Genomic DNA, 20478 nt, shown 5'->3' on the forward strand with positions numbered 1-20478 from the left:
CAGGGAGACAGCTCAGGGTGCAGGAGAGTATGGAGGGATGGTCACTGGGAAGAGATAACTATGGGGAGGAAGTGGGAAGGAAGCTGTTGCATTGTGGTAAACTGTGGTCAATGACATGAGACAAAGTATATTTGAACTGCTGTATGGAAAGTGAATTTGATCTGTAAATCTTCACCCAGATCACAATAAAGAAATAAATAAATAAAAGAAAAAAAATAAGGATCAAAATGGATGTCAAAAGAGACTCTCAAACTTGTTCTTGAACATACGAATAGCTACAGTGAATGGAAGAAATGAAGTAAAAGAGCTGAACAGAAGATTTCAAAAGGTGGTTCCAAAAGACAAACTAAAATATATAATGATATGTGCAAAGACCTGGAGTAAGAAAATGAAAAGGGGAGAAAACACTCAGCATTTCTCAAGCTGAAAGAACTGAAAGAAAATTCAAGCCTTGAGGTGTAGTATTAAAAGATTCTATGGGCAAATTACCTAATGATGAGGAATCTTCAAGAGAAGATGGAAGGAATATACAGAGTCACTGTTCCAAAAAGAACCGAATAGTGTTCAACCATTTCAGGAGGTAGCATATATCAAGAATTGATGGTACTGCAGGGAGAAGTCCAAGCTTCACTACAGGCACTGGCCATAAAAAAACAAGGTTCCAGGAATTGAATACCAACTGAGATATTTCAACAAACAGATGTCATGCTGGAAGCACTTACTTGTCTATGTCAAGAAACTTGGAAGACAGCTACCTAGCCAACCAACTGGAAGAGAACCACATTTGTGCCTATTCCAAAGAAAGGTGATCCAATAGAATGTGAAATTATTGAACAATATCATTAATATAACACACAAAATTTTGAAGATAATTTAAAAATGGTTGGAGGAGTACATCAACAGGGAACCACCAGAAAGTCAAGCTGGATTCAGAAGTGGATGTGGAACAAGGGGTATCATTACTAATGTCAAAGGGATCTTGGTTAAAAGCAGAGAATACCAGGATGATGTTTACCTGTGTTTTACTACGTAAAGGCATCTGGGTGGATCACAAATTAGGGTAACACTGCAAAGAACGGGAATTCTAGTACACTTAACTGTGCTCATGTAGAACCAGTACACAAACTAGTGGGCAGTCACTGTTTGAATAGAACAAGGGATACCACATAGTTTTAAATTAGTAAAGGTGTGTGTCAAGGTTGCATCCTTTTTCTCCGCATGTATTAAATCTGTTCCAAAGTAGCTGTTCCCTTTTTCATTGCCACCAGCAGAGTATTAGTCCTAGTTTTTCCACATCCTTGACAACACTTGTATGGTCTTTTTAAGTTTAGCCACTATAAAAGGCATGTGAGAGATCCCACATTTCAATTTCTAGTTCTAATGATTAATGATATTCAACATCTTTTCATATACTTGATACTAACTCATGTGTTTGTTCAAATATTTTTGCCCATCTCAAGAAATGTTTATTTTCTCAAAAATGAGTTTTGAAAGTTCTTTATATATCCTAAATACAAATGCCCTTTATCAGATACATTCTGAATAAAGGTTATCAGATAAATGCTTTGCAAATATCTTCTTCCAGTCTGTCGCTAATCTTTTTAATCTCCCGTGTCTTTTGAAGGAAGTACACAATGTGTCTTTATATTCAAAGTTAATTTCTTATAAGCAGCATATAGTTTGGTTTTGGTCTCTTGTCCAATCTCACCACCTCTGCCTTTAAATTGAGGTTTTTTAGATGTTTAAGATCATGGTTCATTTTAAGCCTGTCACCTTGCTCTTTCTTTTGTTTTCTCATCTTTTCCTTTTTCTTTCTTCTTTTGGATTAACAGCCTATCTTTTCATTATTCTATTATGCCCTCTGTATTACCTTATTAACCAAAATCCCTTCTTATTTTAATGACTTCTGTAGGGATCAAGGTCACTAATCTTTTCATCCACTATTTCTAATTTGCTGCTGATTCTATCTAGTGTATTTCTTATCTCGACAAATTTTATTTCAAGCTAAGTTTTTTTTCTTTTTTAACTTCCATGTCTCTAACTTCTACACATCTAGAATATAGTTATAACTGTTATTGCTGTCTGCTAACTAACACCTCTGTCAGTTCTAGGTTGGCTTCAACTGGTTGACTTTTTCCCCTCATCATGTGTTGTATTTAACTGCTTTTTTGCATTCTTGATAATTTTTTATTGGGTATCAGATACTGAATTTCATGTTGTTGAGTGCTAGATATTTTAAACAATATATTTTTGACCTTTTTTTTTTTTCTGTGACAGTGTGTCATTTGGAAACAGTCTAATTCTTTTTGATTTCACTTTAAAGATTTGCTGGATTAGATCAGAGCAACATTTATTCCAGGTCTAATTATTCTCTACTACTGAGGTGAAGAGGCATATTCTGAGGCAAGATCATTCCTACTATTATATTCATTGCCCTGTAAACTATGAGGTTTTCTACTCTGGCGAGTTTGAACAGGAAATATTCCCAGACTTTATAAGAGCTGGGTATGGCTATATGTAATCCACTCAAATAGTTCTTTCAGGTGGGTAACTTCCTCACACACATGAATTGATCAGTAGACTGCTAAATATACCAGGGAAGAGCCTTTGTACAGTTTTTTCTCTGTGCAGATCTCTTCTCTTCAGTACACTGTCCTGTAAAATTGATGCACTTTGTTCTTCCTGGACTTCCACAGCTTTTGTCTCTTCAGTTCAAATTCCTTCTCTCTGCTCTGTGGCCTAGAAACTTCTCTCATGAAAACCAAAAACAAAACTCACTGCCATCAAGTTGACTCCAACTCACAGCAACCCCCTTTAGGTTTCTGAGGCACTAAATCTTTATGGAAGTAGAGCACCCAGTCTTCCTTTTGTGGAGTGGCTAATGGGTTTGAACTGTCAACCTTCTGGTTAGCAGTCAAAAATGCCTTAGGCATTAAGCCACTACAGCTCCTTTCTCTCAAGGTAGCAAGCTGTAATAATCATGTTTTCCAGGGATTAGTGACCTTCTGGTAGCATAGTGCCTAAGGCACTTGACTGCTAACCAGAAGGCTGGTGGTTCAAACCCACCAGCCACTCCTCGGAAGGAAGTTTGGGCAAACTACTTCTGTAGTGATAACGCCTCGGAAACCTAAGGAGGGGTTGCTATGAGTCAGGTCCGACTCGATTGTACATAACAACAGTGACCTTCACTGCTAGAAGTCCGGTATCTTAAAAGTCACTTTTCTGTGTATTTGGACTGTTGTGTGTATGCGTGTGTTTGGTGGGGGGTTGTTTTGTTTTATTTACTTATTTATCTACGTAATTTATCTTCATTTCAGGTAAAATGGTAAATCCAGTCCTTGTTACTCCATCTTGGCAAGCAGTGGAAGCATGTATTTTATATTATTTGATTTCTGGGTTTCTTTTCAAGTATGTTTACCAAAACAAAATTAGTCTAAACCCACTGCCATTGAGTCGATTCCAATTCACAGTGACCCTTTTTAGAATAGAACTGTCCCAGGTTTCCAAGGCTATTAATCTTTATGGAAGCAGACCACCGTATCTTTCTCCCACAAAGTAAATGGTAGGTTCAAACAGCTGACCTTTTGATTAGCAGCTGAATGCTTTACCCACTATGCCACCAGAGCTCCTCAAATTAGTCTAGAAAAATGATTAGGCATTGTCTTAATTATCTAGTGCTGCTGTAACAGAAACAGCACATGTAGGAGGCGTTAACAAACAGAAAATTATTTTCTCACAGTTTAGAAGGCTAGAGAGTTCAAATTCTGGGTGTCAACTACATGGAAGGCTTTTATCTCAGTCAGCAAGGGGGGGAAGGTCTTCGTCTCTTTTCAGCTTCTGTTTCCTGGTTTCCGAAGCAGTATCTCTGTAGTAGTAGACTGCTCAATCTTCCTTCCAAGGAATGGCTGGTGGCTAGGTAGCAATATATTTCAGTGTTCACTGTTCCTTGGTCAATGCCCAAACAGTTTTAAGAATCAAGGCCATTAATTTTACTGATTAATGTTGGCATAAAAGTGGGAAATTTAATTAAAGCATAAGGTAGAATACGGACTTTTAAAAAGGGACTTATTAGTTTTTTTTTTTTTTTTTTTTTTAAGAAAAGTAAAGCCAATGCACTTTTACAGAAAAGTGGTAAAACTGCTTATGGTAAATGAGGAAAAATTAATACAAGCCAGACTGTAAGAAAATTCTCCAAAGGGCATTAAAATGTTTATGTAACAGGTAATATTCCCAGCCATACATAAATGCTGGGCACTGCTGCATATAACCTTCTCAGATGGTTCTTTCCCCAGCCTTGGTAGTCTGCTCACATGTATGTGCAAATGAGCTTATTAAAAGCCAAAAGGCTAACAATTTTATTTTCAGATATTTAATATCCCAGTTTAAATACCAGATCATCAATTTGGTAGGCCTTTTCTTATATATTTTAATTGTACAGTATTATATTGAGTTTATACACTTGTTACTTAGTAAAATGTCACTTATGATTAATTTCAGTGATATAGTTTAAATATATTTGGCATTTTCCAATCATTATTTATAAAATACATCAGTAAATTAAAGAAGTGAATAACATTTTCACACTATTTCTTGTAAACCTTTAATAATGCTGATTAATTTTCTATATTAAAGATAAAATCAAACTATGCATTTCCATAAATCCCTCAAATTTCTCATCTTACATCTATACAACAAATTCAAGTTTAGCAAATATTCATTTATTTGCAAAAATCATCAAGTGGCCTGACTTATCAATGCATGTGTATGTGTGTCTTTTTATGCCTCCATCTATCTATATGTCTATCTATCTGTATCTATATATAAAACGTTAGTAATAAAATTTAAGTAACAAATTTTTAATCACTAATCATGTTAGAGTATGAATTAAGCCATCATAAGATTTGTTTTGTTTTACTTTAGTACTTTCTAGTGAGAATCCCTGTTGTTGTTGCTATCTGCCATCAAGTTGGACTCGACTCATAGTGAACCCTCCTTGGGTTTCTGAGGTGGTATCACTACAGAAGTAGATTGCCCCACCTTCATTCAGGTTAACACTAGGCTACTAACCAAAAGGGTAATGGTTCAAACCCATTTGAGGCACCTCAGAAAAAAGGCTGGTGATCTTCCAAAAGTTAACAGCCATGAAAACCCTATGGAATGCATTTCTACTTTAAAACACATGGGGTCTCCATGAATCAGAACTGACTTGATGGCAATGGGTTTTTTTTTTTGGTAATAGGAATGATGCTATTAAGCATTTCAAAACGTCGCTGTTACACTGTATAGACGTTAATTATACATTCCTAATTTTTTAGACTTCATTTTCCCTTGGTTCTGTTGAAGTCATCTAGCCTAGCAACTGGTTTATGTGCTTGAAAAATGGTTATACCAGTAAAATCATTTTGCAAGAGGTAAAAAGGACATGAAATACAGTTTAAAACAAAGCTTAGAACAGTGGTTCTCAATATTGACTGAACTTCAAAATTACCTGGCAACTTTTAAAATAAAATACCAACGCCTAAGCCCTTTTCACACTAATTAAGTCAGGTTTTGGGGTGAAGTATTTTTTGTAGAAAGTTCCCCAGGAGATTCAAATATGTTTTCAGAATTAAGAACCACTGACTGAGATTTTCTCAGCTTTCCTACCTCCAAGAACTTACAAAAGAACATTGTAAAATTGGTTAACATTGTTTTTCTTCTTTGTGCTGCTGTCATATTAAAAATATAAATCTATAAATACAGAGAATTAAGTTATACAAAATACCCAATATTTTCTCCTTTTTTAAAGGAAAGGGCATGTACTATCATATAAGCATTTAAAAACAAAAGTCAAGCACAGACTAAAAATACTTGAAAACTGCAATAAGTTATTTATGTTACTGGGTCTATGTGTTCTCATAAAAGGGTATAAAGATACACTCAAGATTACTGAGTTTACAGTTTAATTTCCCATGAAATATTCACTCTCTTCCATATGTTGTAACTGGCTCAAGTTATTTTTACATCTTGTTGATTTAAAAAAAAAGAAATCTGATTTCCATATTATCTCATTGTATGTAGTTCATAGAATCCTTAAGAGCCCTCTAGAGAAAGTACAAATTAATTCAATATTTCAAATTATTGGAATTGATGGAGTTTTCATTTGATGATAGTTTTCTATAAGCATCAAACTTGAGGACATTTTTCAGCTTCTTAATACCTAATTACTTACTTTGTCTGCAGCTGCCAACAAGTTGTCAGCCATTTTGTCAAGGTTTGGTGCTTTCCCTGTGTAAATGAATCTCATCATTTCTTTAAAAACCTCAGGGTCTACATCATTTATTTCCACTCGATTCTGACATTAAAAAAGCAAAACACAGTCACACATACAAAAGAGTAATAGTTAAAGAAAACACACAGAAAAACGAATCAAAGTTAATCTTTAGTCATTTAAAAGTCCTGAATCCATATTAAAGTATTTTATAACTGCAATGTGCATTTAAATATATTTTCTAAAATCTGTAACAAAATCGAGCAAAGTAAATAGTAAGCTAAGGAGGCAAAGTGAAGCAGGAAGATCTAAGAGGAGAAGCATATATACTGTATGAGAGGTAGGAAACATAACAAGCTGGAGAGCCCAGACCCTGACATTTGAACTGACCAAGCACTACGCCATGTGGGAAAATAACCCTCAATTCTCATTTTAAAGCAGTTTAAAAAAAAAAAAAAAAAAGGAAGAAAGTGTAATTACTGTAGGCCAAACAAAATGATTAAATGATTCAGATTCTGACCTCTTAGAAAGAGTATGAACTTGGTGATTAACTTTTTCTTTGTTAAATTCCTAAATTCTAATATAATGCCAAGGGAGCTCTGGTAGCATAGTGGCTAAGGCACTTGACTGCTCACCAGAAGGCTGGCAGTTCAAACCCACCAGCCACTCCTCGGAAGGAAGGTTGGGCAATCCTACTTCCGTAGTGATACTGCCTCGGAAACCCAAGGAGGGGTCGCTATGAGTCGGGGCCGACTCGACAGCAAATAACAACAACAACAACAATATAATGCCAAAGATCCTGCAACCAATGATCTTATTCCCAGCATTAAACAAGAGCAGGGCCAGGTAGTTCAGATAATATCAGAACCCACTCACTATCTGTGAATATTCTCTTTTATAAAAAATGGTATACTTTTCTGACCCAAGGGATATTTAAGTCCTAGAGGGACTAGTTGCTTTTTTACTCCTGTATCTTTGTATTTGATTTCTTTTTTGGGATCAATGAAATCAAACCTCTAATACTAAATAATCCAAACTTTTCTGGTCCTTTGCTGCTAATAAGTTCTTATTTCAGAGATATCTCAAGTGGAAGTTATCAGAAGGCTGATCACAGCACTTGCCCAGAATAATAATTCTGCAGAAAGATTAAAGCTGAATAACATGAAAAAATTTTGGAGTTGTTCAGATGGACATTATGCAACCAGCAAAGCCTCAGATGCTGATCTCTAACCTGATTACATTTCTAGATGATAGTGAAAGAAAAAATGTCTGGAGAAGTCAAATAGGTAAGTCTTATTTTAGTGATGAAAAGAATACTGACAATATTTTTGTTTCTAAAAAAAAAATCCAAAATCAACCCATAAAGCCTTGATATGGGCAATATACATTTTAATCAGAGACTTCTCAAACAGCTATGGCCCACAACAGTCCTTTTAAATAACAGCTACCTATGTATTTACCCACCAGAGTGATGTCAAGATACTTGGAATAGTCAACTGTGTATTCACACTGGGCTACATCTATTCTACTATAAGAACACATTCTTTTTCCATTTCTCCATTTCTTCCCACTTTTTTTTCCCTTCTTATGATAATGAGAACATGCACTGTTACTTTTAAAATTTACATTCCATTAGTCTACATTCATACAAATTAAATATTAGCCTTTAAACTATGTTTACCTTCTTGCTTTCTTCCATTTCATGTTCAAACATTGCATTAAAAACTGGGGAACGAGCTGTAATGAGATTAACCATCATTATTTAATGCACAAATTTATCTTGAAAAAAATTATGTTACTCAAAAGTAGGAAGTACCTGCAAGCACAGATTTATGAGCTTTAAATTCTTGTCCTCTCACAAAAAAACTGCAATCTGTAAATCTTGTATTTTCCCAGAGGTTACCTAAATCTTCTGCTAGTCGACATTCAGGTACCTTTAAAGTGTTTGTATTAGTATGTCCTGATATATTTATTGAATCTTGGACCACACTCACCTAATAAAAAAAGGCAGCAAGAAAAACAATTTCAAAAATTGATATCAATAATTAGTTACTGACTATAAATTTATGCTTAAAGTCATTGGAAAATTCAATACACTGTTGATCAAACATCCTACCTATTCACCTGGTAATTGAATTTAAGGATACAATTTAAAGGAGAGAAATGATATAGAAAAAAATTAGACACAAAGTAGATCTGTTTCAATAGTGAAAAACCATATATATAGCTTATCAATTGGTTGGAATGTTTAATTATTTACAGCAATTACAAAAACTATTTGTCAACAACAACAAAAAAATGTCCTGATAAAGCAAATAAAGAAAAGACAATTAGTGAGGTGGAAAAAGAAATTTCTTTTTTATTTTCTCATACTTCAAGACTATTAACTTTTAAATGTTAACCAGCAGGCTAGCAGTTCAAATCCACCAGCCAGCCACTCCTCGGAAGGAAGACTGGGCAATCTACTTCCACAAATATACCACCTCGGAAACCCAAGGAAGGGTTGCTATGAATCAAAATCAACTCGATAGCAGTAAGTTTTATTTATTTTTTTTAAACATAGGTAACAAACGTGGCACAATTACTTCTGACAGTATAAAAAAGGGTTATAAAAGTAAAAAGGGTTATAAAACATACAAGTTGGAAAGTGTTTTAACTGTCATTCCTGCATGCTTCAAATCTAGTAAAATCAATTTAAATATGTTTATTTAAAAACTGTAAAAATTCCTACAGAAGCTATTGTAATTTTTAAAGTTCATGGAATCTTTTGTAGAAAATCAGTGATGACAGCAATAAAACATAGTTTAATTCAGTTTGTAGACACTGTATTTACCTATGAAATAATAAACAAAGGCTGCTTTGATTATATCACTTTTATGAAGATTCCAATATAACATTAAATTATCTCCCATTAAAAATGACTATATACTTACTGACTAGGAGCTCTGGTAGCATAGTGCCTAAGGCACCTGACTGCTAACCAGAAGGCTGGCAGTTCAAATCGACCAGCCACTCCTTGGAAGGTTGGGCAATCTACTTCTGTAGTGATACTGCCTCGAAAACCCAAGAAGGGGTCGCTATGAGTCGGGTCCGACTCGACAGCACATAACAACAACAACAACATATACTGACTATTTTCTAGAAACTCTTAATAAATCTTCCAATGTCACTTTTAAAAAGTAGTATTCTATTACATTACTCGAAATTTTACACTACTGGAAATTTTACATTTATTAAATTGAAAAAAAAAAAAAAAAAGTACTGCCTCAACTAGTAAAGCAAATGTTTCAGAGTAAATGAACGTTTTTTTTTTTTTTTTTTTTAAATAAATAATAATGTTAGTTATCTATTGTTGTTTTAGCTACTAAATTTTGGGGTAATTTATTATACCTTATTAGATAACTAATACAAGGAGCTCTGGTGGTGTAGTGGATAAGGGACCTGTTGCTAACGAGAAGGTCAGAAGTTCAAGCCCACCAGCTACACTGCTGAAGGAAGACTGGGCAATCTACTTCCTTAAAGATTTACAGCCTCAGAAACCCAATGGGGGTTGCTATGAGTCAGAAACGATTCAATCGCAGTGAGTTTTTTTTTGTAATACAATGGCACTCATTTAAAAACATTTCATAGGGTTTTATTAAATGAAGGTAAGTGTATTGAGAACACTCAGAAAAATAGTTAACTATGTACAAAATGGAAATGGAAATGAATGAATTAGACCAAACCCTAATATGCTAACACATAAAGTATAGTAATGTTCCAGTAGAAAATATTTGGAGAACATTAAGTCTCAGAAATCCAAATTCACCTCAGTGTATAAACATGTATTTTATATGAGTTAATGAACACTTCTAAAAAAAAAAACAAAAAAAAACCAACTATAAAACCTGTATTTTTCAGAGGCTATTTTTATTAACCACCTTTCTTCCCCTAACTTTCATACTAACCGTTTGGAATGATATGTGTAAGAAATCATCTAATCCCATTACCTTTTTTATTAAAAAAAAAAAAAAAAAAAGTCAAAAGTAAGATCAAGAAAAGGTAAATAAAGTACCCTAAGTCACATTGTAGTTAGTAGAAGAGAAAGACCTGTATCTCCAGATTTCTTTTTAGGGTTATTTGTACTCTACCACAGTTCCTTGAATATATATAGTTTTAATTAATTATATTACTTTAATACAACTTTGGTTCAAAAAATATTTATTACAACAACATTTTAAAATGTATATATATATTTTTAAATGTAGGAACTAAGATATTATAGGAACTCTGGTAGCATAGTGTCTAAGGCACCTGACTGCTAATCAGAAGGATGGCAGTTCAAACCCACCAGCCACTCCTCAGAAGGAAGGTTGGGCAATCTACTTTTGTAGTAATACCGCACTGGAAACCCAAGGAGGGCTATTGAGTTGGGGCCGGCTCAATGGCACATAACAACAACAACAAGAAGATATTATATACATAAATTAATTCACAAGTAAAGGTACTCTTATCCTATTAAGCTTTAATCAAGTTATTTCTAAAATGTTAGTGACTACAAAACAGAAACAAGCTTCACTAATCCTTACCTAATTGCCCTACTACACCATAACCTAATGATATACAAACCAAAAGTATTGATGTTAATATTCAGGGTTCAAATCAGATTGCTTTTTATCACATACAGTATTTATTATCATCAAGTATTGCTCTTAAAATTCCTAGAGAATAGGAACTGGATTGAGTTAATCCCTTGCATAAAGTATGCTGTGAAATTATAAAAATGTGATGTTGTATTTAATTTAGGAAAAGATTTCTTACATTCTATTTACTGTCTATTAACCTAACTAGAAATAATGTATTTAATGGGAAAATTTGGCAAAAATCAAGTGATAGAAGAAATGAAAGGATAAAAAGATTAAATAGATTTATTACCTGGCATAGATATTGATGTTAAATATGTATTTTGCATAAGCAATCATAATTCAAAGGCTTTATATCACTGACATATACATCTACATATGCAATCACAAATTTTAAGCAAGACATATAATTAACATTCCATACACCAAACAGTACTCAAGGGACTAACTACTTATAGTGAAAATTAACGATCTAATTAAAAACCAATATACCCTATATTCTGGTGATTATTTTATTGGTATTGGTGGCATAGTGCCTAAGGCATTTAACTGCTAACCAGAAGGCTGGAGGTTCAAACCCACTAGCCACTCCTTGGTAGGAAGACTGGGCAATCTACTTCCGTGGAGATATCATCATGGAAACCCAAGGAAGGGTCACTATGAGTCGGACTCAACTCACAACAGTAAGTTTGGTTTGGTTTTTTGATGGTTAAGAAAAAAATTCAGTTTTAGATTAAGGTAGAAATTTACTTTTCTGTACTTATACTTAAGTACAGGTAAGAAACATTTTGTTGGAATGAACCTAGAACGAAAAATTCAGAAAAAAGGCTGACATTCCTTCATGAGGTTAAATTTGCTTTTCTTTCATAATTAAAAAAATATATATATGGGTGTTCTCCATTATGGAACTAAAGTTCCTGATTGATAAAATCTAGATTCTTCAAAGTGGTTTTCAAAGCTGGGAATTCCCAAAACTGTATTACAATCCTGCCATTCTAATCAACTACCCCTGCCAAACCCTTGCCACCGGCTCCAAAGTGAGGAACTTTTAACAGTCCAACTTCATCACTGTGTAGAATAATGGGCCCTAAACTTTTTAAATTTCAGAGAAATCATTTTTAAAAATTTAGGTGGCAGGAACAGGGTTGTCACCTTTTTATTTTGCCAAGAACAGGCCTTTTGGTGAATAAGGTATCATCTACTATGAAAAATATTTTAAAAGAGAAAGCCTATTTCAGCTACAGGAAAACAAGATGGAAAAAAAAGATATATCCTTAAAAATGAATAAGCTTACTTAACTTTACAAAAAAACACATTATAAAAATTTTATCTGTGCATAGATATTGTTCCTATGTATCATGAAATAGGTCTGCAGATTAGATTATTTCAAATCCATTTGATTTCAAAATATGAATTAATCTGAATAGTTTTATATTTTTTCCTTACTTATTCCTCAATTCCTGTTGTTCTCTACATCACTCTGTGAGAGAAAGGGCAGAGAAGCTTATACTGCTAGAAATCTGTTTACCTCTGGCCATTTGAAACACTGTACGGAACTTGCAAGATTAAGCTAGGTCTTGCACAGAAAGTGTAGCACCAAACTGCCTTACCTGTCTACAGCACCACTTGCAGGGGAGGGGGAGGAGGCAGTTCTTTAGGTAGGCTCAGTGCAACGCTTCCTCCTCTTCTGCAAGCAGTGCAGGAGACGCTGCAGAAGGAAGGGGCATCCATGAGAGTGGTGGAAGAAATGACGGAGGGCATGAGGAATGAGTGCTACAAGTACTTTTTGCCCAACTATGGTAAATATGGTGCCCAGTATATAAATGTCTACAGCAGTAAAAAGATGCACGTTTCAGGATCCAAAACAGAATCTGATCACTCCCAACTTAAAAATGTTTGTCATGATGGGTTCTCTTATTAGGGTCATTAGAATGTACAATTGTGTAGATAAAACTAGCACATGTATACCAAGCATACAGCAAAAAAAATTAAAAAAAAAAGATCCTAAAATTAATTTCAGCCTTAGTTCTGAATTTCTTAGTTGTCTAGGTTCCAATAATACATGCTAAGAAAAATATCTGTCAACAGTATTTCAATTCGAAAAGAAGGAATATTTTCTAAAGAGGTTAACTCATACATGACTTTTGTTGTATTAGTTTTCTTTAAATTGGGTTAAACAGCCTTTAAAGTCTTTTGAATTCTAACATTACATGACTTTTAGAAATTTACACTTTGAAATTTAAGGTAGCTATTAAAATTCAGGGCATTTTTACATTAAGGATGCTAAAAAATTAAAACAGTATAAACTTTATTTATTTAGAATACTACTTAGAAGATCTGTCTATTGGCAATGAATGCTTCAGTGGTCCCCGTCCTCCCAAATTGTTTAATGATAAATCCCATTCAAGACACTTGCATGTGCTTTATCAGCCAAATAATTGTATTCATAACAAATTCATCAGACAGTTCATTTAACTTGTGTAAGTGAAAATAAGATGCACTCTACTTGCACTATATAATCTCTAGGGCCATATTTCAATTATTATTCTGACACAAAATAATGACATACAATTAAGTTACAATCTTGCAGGAAAATTTTAACACATTTCCTATAAAGAGATTAAAGCTACCTAAGTAGCAGTTAAGGAAATTGTTGTGCTTTCAAGAGAAACTGTCCACATAACCTGTTAAAATCTAACATTGAGTTTACTGGATCAAAATCTTTTCTAACTGCTTTCAAAGATTAATCTCAAAAATTTATGTAGATAAAACTAGTTCATGATACAAATGACAGAAACAAATCAAAACTTCAAATTAAGAAAAGTCTTAAGTATAAATTAGATAGGATAATGCTGCTACCTTTCAAGATATGACATTTTGTACATATAAATATACCTCACAAATCTGTATACAGACACAGGCATATCTTAAACATTTGAGAACTTATTTATTACAATAAAAAACAAAACCCTGTTGCCATCAAATTGATTCTGACTCACAGTGATCTACAGGACAGAGCAGAACTGCCCCATAGGGTTTGCAAGGCTATAGTCTTTAAGCATATCACATCTCTCTCCCATGGAGCAGCTGGTGGGCTCAAACCACTCTGCAGTTAGCAGCCAAATGCTTTAACCACTACCCCTCCAGGGCTCCCAATTTCTTAGAATGCTAGCATCTTATTTGATTTATCTATTGCTTGAATAAACAAAAACTTCTCCAATCTTTTTCAGGTACTTTTCATTACTGTCGAAGTATGAAGTCAAACTGATAAACTTTGAGTAATAATTTTTAATATGATTAATCTGAATACGACAAAAAATACTATGTATTACTGAGAATGAAGAAGAAATTTGGAAATTTTCATATACAAAGAAGACACATTCATACTCTTCAGAAAGAAGAACTATTTAATATATAGTAGTAGTACAATACAGAAGTTTTAGTGGCACAATGGTTAAGCACTCAGCTGCTAAACAAAAGGCTGGTGGTGTTTTTAACTCACCAGCAACTCCTCACAGGAGAAAAAGACTAGACAATCTGCTACTCTACAAACTGCAGCCTAGGAAACCCTAGAGGACAGTTTTACTCTGTTCTATTGGGAAGCTAAAAGTCAGAAATGACTCAACAGCACACAGTAACAGTAAAACTGCATTTACAATTAATAACTATAGATATGGCTGAATTTTTTTCAGTAACAAATTTCTGACTGGACTACTACAATGATTTGTAAAACACAACTGAGTGAGCTTTTTCGAGTCAAGCATTTACAAATGAAACTTTATCAATATATCAACTAATTTTTAAAGTATACCTGATACTGTTCTAGTTTAAACTTTTGCTAACTGACTAAAGTTAACCATAGAGTTCCTTAAATGAAAAAATGTACCTACCTCACAAAATAATGTAAGTTTGTCATCTGGTAAAAGACCATTAGCTTCATCAAGCAAAAAATCCCTTCTAATGAATTTTTTAAAACCCCAATCCTTCCCTTGCACAAATCGATATGCTCTTTGGCTTTCTGGTGGAAAACAGAACAGAAGTTTAAATAAAGCAAGTATTTACGAAACATTTTTCTTATTGATAATGCAGATGAATAAAATGCAAGAAAACAGGGGCTGGCCAATACATTTATTATAAATATTGTAGATATGTGTGTTCACAAGTGAAATGTCACACAAGGTAAGTCAGACAGAATCAGATCACTCCACCTTGCTTCTCAAACTTTGACCATTATCAGTGAGCTCAATTTTAGATTTCTGAATATCTAAAGAGACAAAAGCCACATCAAGGGGAAGGAAGAGATCTTTCTTAACCATTTAGGTCCTAGAAAACAATAAAGTATGATCAATAACTTTGGCATAGACATACTGGTCAGTCATCATCTCGTATCAGAATCCTATTAAATCTATACCTCTCATTTCCTGCCTCTCCCTTTAAAAATAGATGCTTGAAAACTAAGGTATCCTTTAAGCTTTCCTAGGACACTCATACCACTGATTTAATGAACTACAGAAAAACCCATTATGTGGTTAAAAAAGTTAGTCTCCTCAGCATGCTTAGCTCTTCAGATATAATTCCTTAATTCCCCCCAAAAAAATTTCATAAAAATAAAAATCACACATTCATCATAATTTTGTAAAGGATATAATAACAAACTAAAGTAAATGTTACAAATACCTAATATGTTGCATAACAATTATATATTCTGAGATAAATTAATCTACAGAAAGGATCAACTATCTATTACACAAAGAATAAAACTGAGGTGGAAAAGTCTACTAATAGTAAGTCTAATTTTGAAACATCCCATTATCTTATAGATAAGACAATGTGAATATACATATTACTTTGTCAATAAAAGATACTATTTTTGAAAATGCGTGTGTGGAGTAAGTTTTCTGTGATAAAAAGGTAGTTATTTCTGTGAGTGACTCACTTCTAGAAAATATGTAAAATTTAACACGGTAGTTTATGATGTATTTCCCTACCATGCACGTTCTATACTTCTTAGAATTATGAAGTTGCAGGTTACATAATTTCAGCTGCTTAATATATGAATCCTGGATTGATTTAATATGCTCTGGTAGCATAGTGCCTAAGACATTTGACTGCTAACCAGAAGGCTGGCGGTTCAAACCCACCAGCCACTCTTCGGAAGGAAGACTGGGTAAACTACTTCCCTAGTGATACTGCCTAGAAACCCAAGGAGCGGTCGCTATGAGTCGATCCAACTCGACCACAGTGAGTTTATGACTATGAGAAACTGCTTTTCAGTCAGTATTTTTAGTTCACTGCTCAAAAGTATTTTATTAGCAAAATATCAGAATATTCTATTTACTTTTGCATTACTCTTCAGATTTTATTACCTGGCAAAAATAGCAAGGAAGAAGATAAATATTTCTTAAACACCTATTACATGCCACACACTAAACCAGGCTTCTTGCTCTAACAGCAGCTATTTTTCCCAGATGATAATTTAATGTCATTTTAAGGCATGACACAGTTTATTTAATATTTGAAATTATTTTTATAGGTCTCGTGAAGTCCAAGATTTAGTAAAACAATTCTATCGCTAAGCTGGAGTTTAAAACTAAGTATGTATTAGCCAGATTAAATGTCTTAAGCAAATTTCGGTGGAAAAAAAAATTTCCCCAATTTTCTTGGTAAAAGTGCAGAAGTCACATAACATAGTTACACAGAGACTTCTTCACTCAGTTTGTAAATCACTTACCCATTGCTTTTGTTTCTTCCCTTTTAGCATTCAGAAGGGAAAATTTGAATTTTGCTCGAACTTCACTTTTTGGGCAGCTGACTAAAAGCAAATATAAGGACAAGTAGTCTTTACTTTCATCATCTAATCCCTTTGGGTTTACCCTCAGGCACCTAAAATAAAACAACAGGCTCACATGGAGGGATATAATACTTTAAGCATTCAAAATAAGAGAGGCAATACTGAAATCATTTATTAAATAATATCACAAAGAGTACTCTTGACAATCAATACACCCATAATTCTTTATGATTTCCTATATACTACTAGAAACTTATTACCAATCTAATATAAAATTAAACCAATATTCATTCAGGAACAATAACAATAATAAAACCGTAAAGCAGCTGATAATAACATCAAAACCAAATAAATATCTTACCACTTCATTTTGTCATTTGGGCCAGATGAAAATGTTGAACTTTTTAACACTTCACCCATTTCCTCTCGACAAAAACTGAAGTTATTAATAGTCCACATGTAGGAAAACTTTACCACTTTAACCTAAGAGATTCAGAAAATCACTTTTAATAATGATAATTTTTATGCTTTTTAACTTGTCACATCCTGTGATCCACTTTTCTAGCACTTCTAATAACTATGCCACAAGCTTTGCAGTAATATTCTCAAAATAGTTTAAAATTTTTAAGCAACATATAAAAAAGATAGGCATTTTTAATAGCATATACCTGTGTATAACACCAGCTTTCTGCTACAGGACCAGCAGACATGTCTCCAGGTAAAGGTGGAGTGAGTTCCTGAGACATTGCCACTTAACTGCAATCTTTTAGGATTTATGTGGTTATCCAACACAACTGAGTACTTTACCTACAAAAAAAGAAGTTCCATTTAATGATCAAAGTTTAAGGGATTGAACTAAGAGGGAGTAAGTATTTAAATAGTCATGAACAATTACTTTTCCCAAATAAGATTATGAAGGAACAAGAGAGTATTTTAAACAGTAATAATTGTAAAGAAATTAAACAATTAGCATTTGTGACATGTAAACACTTGAAATGTAAACAAGAAAACTTAATATTTATAGATAAACCCACTGCTTTTGAGTCAGATCCAACTCACAGCAAACCCCTCCTTGGGTTTCCGAGGCAGTATCACTACGGAAGTAGATTGCCCAATCTTCCTTCCAAGGACTGGCTGGTAGGTTTGAACTGCCAGTCTTCTGGTTAGCAGTCAAATGACTTAGGCTCTAAACCACCAGAGCTCCTAATATTTATAGATAAGAAATTATATTGCCAAAGCATACTTTCTAAAATACTAGGAAACTAATAAAACATAGCTTAATAGTAAGATCATAAACATAAAATCATAAAACATGGACACATAATGACAGTAAATAATATCTGATTTACTTTCCTTCACTTTTTCATTGACGTTTCATGGAAACCAAAAAGTTTGCAAAGTTACAAAAGCCCTGACAACTTTAATAAATATTAACGCTCTGTAATACTATATATTTCCACAAGTCTACCACTGTTTCAGATAAACAGGTTCTTTGATAAAATTTCATCTCTATCACAGTGCTTCCTACTCAGATCAACCATAAATTTCCTTTCAGTAAGCTTTTCTTATACTATATCCATTTGGACACATAATTAATTTCTCATAACCTGGTCAGGACATTAATGACTAGATGCCAATGTTTATAACTTGGAAAGGCTATGAAAGAAAGAGGAGAAATCTGAAAAATATACATAAATAGTGTACTTTGTAGGAGCAGGGGTTTTCAAGATCATATTCCAACATAATGACTCAAGTCTTCTTTTTATTTAAGAATAAACAATGGAGGGGGAAAAAAATACACATAAATCCCATATGGGAGTGGGGGAATGGACTACTAGGTAAAAGAAGGAAATCTCATCCAAAATGCAGAGAAAATATTTCATATGTGACTATATTCTATGAAACAATAGTACAAGATGAGATAAGAAAACAAAGATTAAAGAGAGTTGTCTAAAATACAGAGAAATAAAAAGAGTTAGAGAAGGTATTAACAAAGCTTTGAATGATAAGTTTATTAAAAATTTTCACTAGAAATAAGGGATACATTAAACACTGGAAAAAAATAAATCAGCAAAAAGTTCTGCTAGAATCAGAGAAAAATGATCAACAAAGGAGAATATTACAGATATTGAAGACAGAGACCAAAATCAAAATTCCGCAGAAGATTGCTTGAGAAGGAAGAAAAATAAACAGAAGAGTATATTTATAACCAAAGATAACAGAAGCTGAATCCTGAATTAGAATAGAGAATTTGGTCTGCAGTCTGAATGAAAGCCATAATAACCAATCAAAATAAGAGACCATTACTTAAGATATTTCTGTGAAATACAAAATGAGAGGAAGAAAAAAAAAAATCCCTACAAGAATATATGTTCTTTTAAAGAAGTAAACATCAAGATGGCTCATTTTTTTCCTCAGCACTGAAAATCTAAAGAAAACTGGATCATTAATACAGAGTTCCCCTTAGAACAAGAGGACAGACAAGAAATGTAGCAAAAGGATTCTATGCATTTTCCCCCATGTTTAAAGCAGCAAAAATGTATTTCCAGATGTTTAAGATATGTATAACACCCCCATAACTATTTGGCAGGGAGGGTGAAATAATTCAAGTATTTTCCAGGCAAAGACAGATGAATCAAAAGAAAAAAATAATACCTCCATAATGGATAAGCTCTGATTTTTATACCACTGAACATATACAGGAAAACTACAGTATGTTTTTCTTTTCTCCCACTTTTTTTTAAATTGTGATTTGGGTCAAAGTTTATAGAAGAAATTCATTTTCCATACAGCAGTTCTTATACATTTTGTTTCATGACAATGAGTGCATAATATAAGAGCTCTAGTGCCTAAGGCACTTGACTGCTAACCAGAAGGCTGGCGGTTCAAGCCACTAGCCACTCCTCAGAAGGAAGATGGGGCAATCTACTTCCGTAGTAATACTGCCTCGGAAACCCAAGGAGGGGTCACTATGAGCCGGGTCCGACTCAATGGCACATAACAACAACAACATTCCCATGTCCTTCCTGTGGTTACCTTTTCCCTGGGTCTTTCTTTCCTATGCATTCCTGCTCATTGAGCAATCTTTCTGTGCAAATACTTCCCTTCTAATCTCCCATGAGTGACTGATCTAAGGAGTGTACCTACCTGCTATAAAGGTTTACCTTATGTGTCTGTCTACTGTATGGATGAAAGCCGTGGGAATGAGTTCAATTCCAGGCTCAAAGAATGACTAGGAGCCACAGTCTCGGGGGTTTCACCAATCTCTATGAGACCAGTAAAGCTGGTCTTATGATTTTGAGTTTCATTCCACATTTTTCTCCCACTCTATCTAGGATCTCCTCCACTGATCCCTTGCCAAGTGGTTGACAATGATAGCCAGGCACCTTCTAATTCTTGTGGTCTCAGGGTCATGTAAGCTGAGGTCCCATCGTTCACAAGTCCCTTGGACTAACTGCTTCCATGTGTCTTTGTTCTTTATTCTTCTTTGCTCTGGACAAGGAAAGACCAACTGTTGCATAGATGGCCATATGCAAGCTTTTTAAGACCCCAATCACTATTTACCAAAGTTGTTGTTGCTGTTGTTATTTGCCCTTGAGTCGGATATGACTCATAGCAACCCCTCCTTGGGTTTCCGAGGCGGTATCACTACGGAAGTAGATTGCCCAACCTTCCTTCCGAGGAGTGGTGGGTTTGAACCACCAAAGTAGAATGTAGAATAATGTTTTTGTATAGTATGTTATGTTAATCGAGCTTCATGTCCCCCACGACTATGGTCTCAAGCTCACAGGCTCAACAACTCACTCCCTGAGGGT

The 20478-nt window shown here is 34.1% G+C and overlaps 1 protein-coding gene across 1 annotated transcript in view; it reads right to left on the reverse strand.

The window, feature by feature from the left end:
- The window catches only part of SPOPL (speckle type BTB/POZ protein like), a 52742-nt gene extending 35333 nt beyond the window's left edge, over positions 1-17409 (reverse strand). Inside the window, exons 1-7 of the mRNA XM_007946043.2 lie at positions 17332-17409; positions 17025-17146; positions 16604-16755; positions 14763-14890; positions 8067-8244; positions 7932-7987; positions 6212-6334 (exon numbers count right to left, since the gene is read on the reverse strand). Coding sequence (XP_007944234.1) covers positions 6212-6334; positions 7932-7987; positions 8067-8244; positions 14763-14890; positions 16604-16755; positions 17025-17146; positions 17332-17409 — 837 coding nt within the window. The remainder of the gene's footprint in view (positions 1-6211; positions 6335-7931; positions 7988-8066; positions 8245-14762; positions 14891-16603; positions 16756-17024; positions 17147-17331) is intronic.
- Positions 17410-20478: the final 3069 nt, after the last annotated feature.

This window comes from Orycteropus afer, unplaced genomic scaffold (assembly GCF_000298275.1).
Source record: "Orycteropus afer afer isolate SDZICR_OR568_19922 unplaced genomic scaffold, OryAfe1.0 scaffold00148, whole genome shotgun sequence".
Classification (NCBI taxonomy): Eukaryota; Metazoa; Chordata; class Mammalia; order Tubulidentata; family Orycteropodidae; genus Orycteropus; species Orycteropus afer.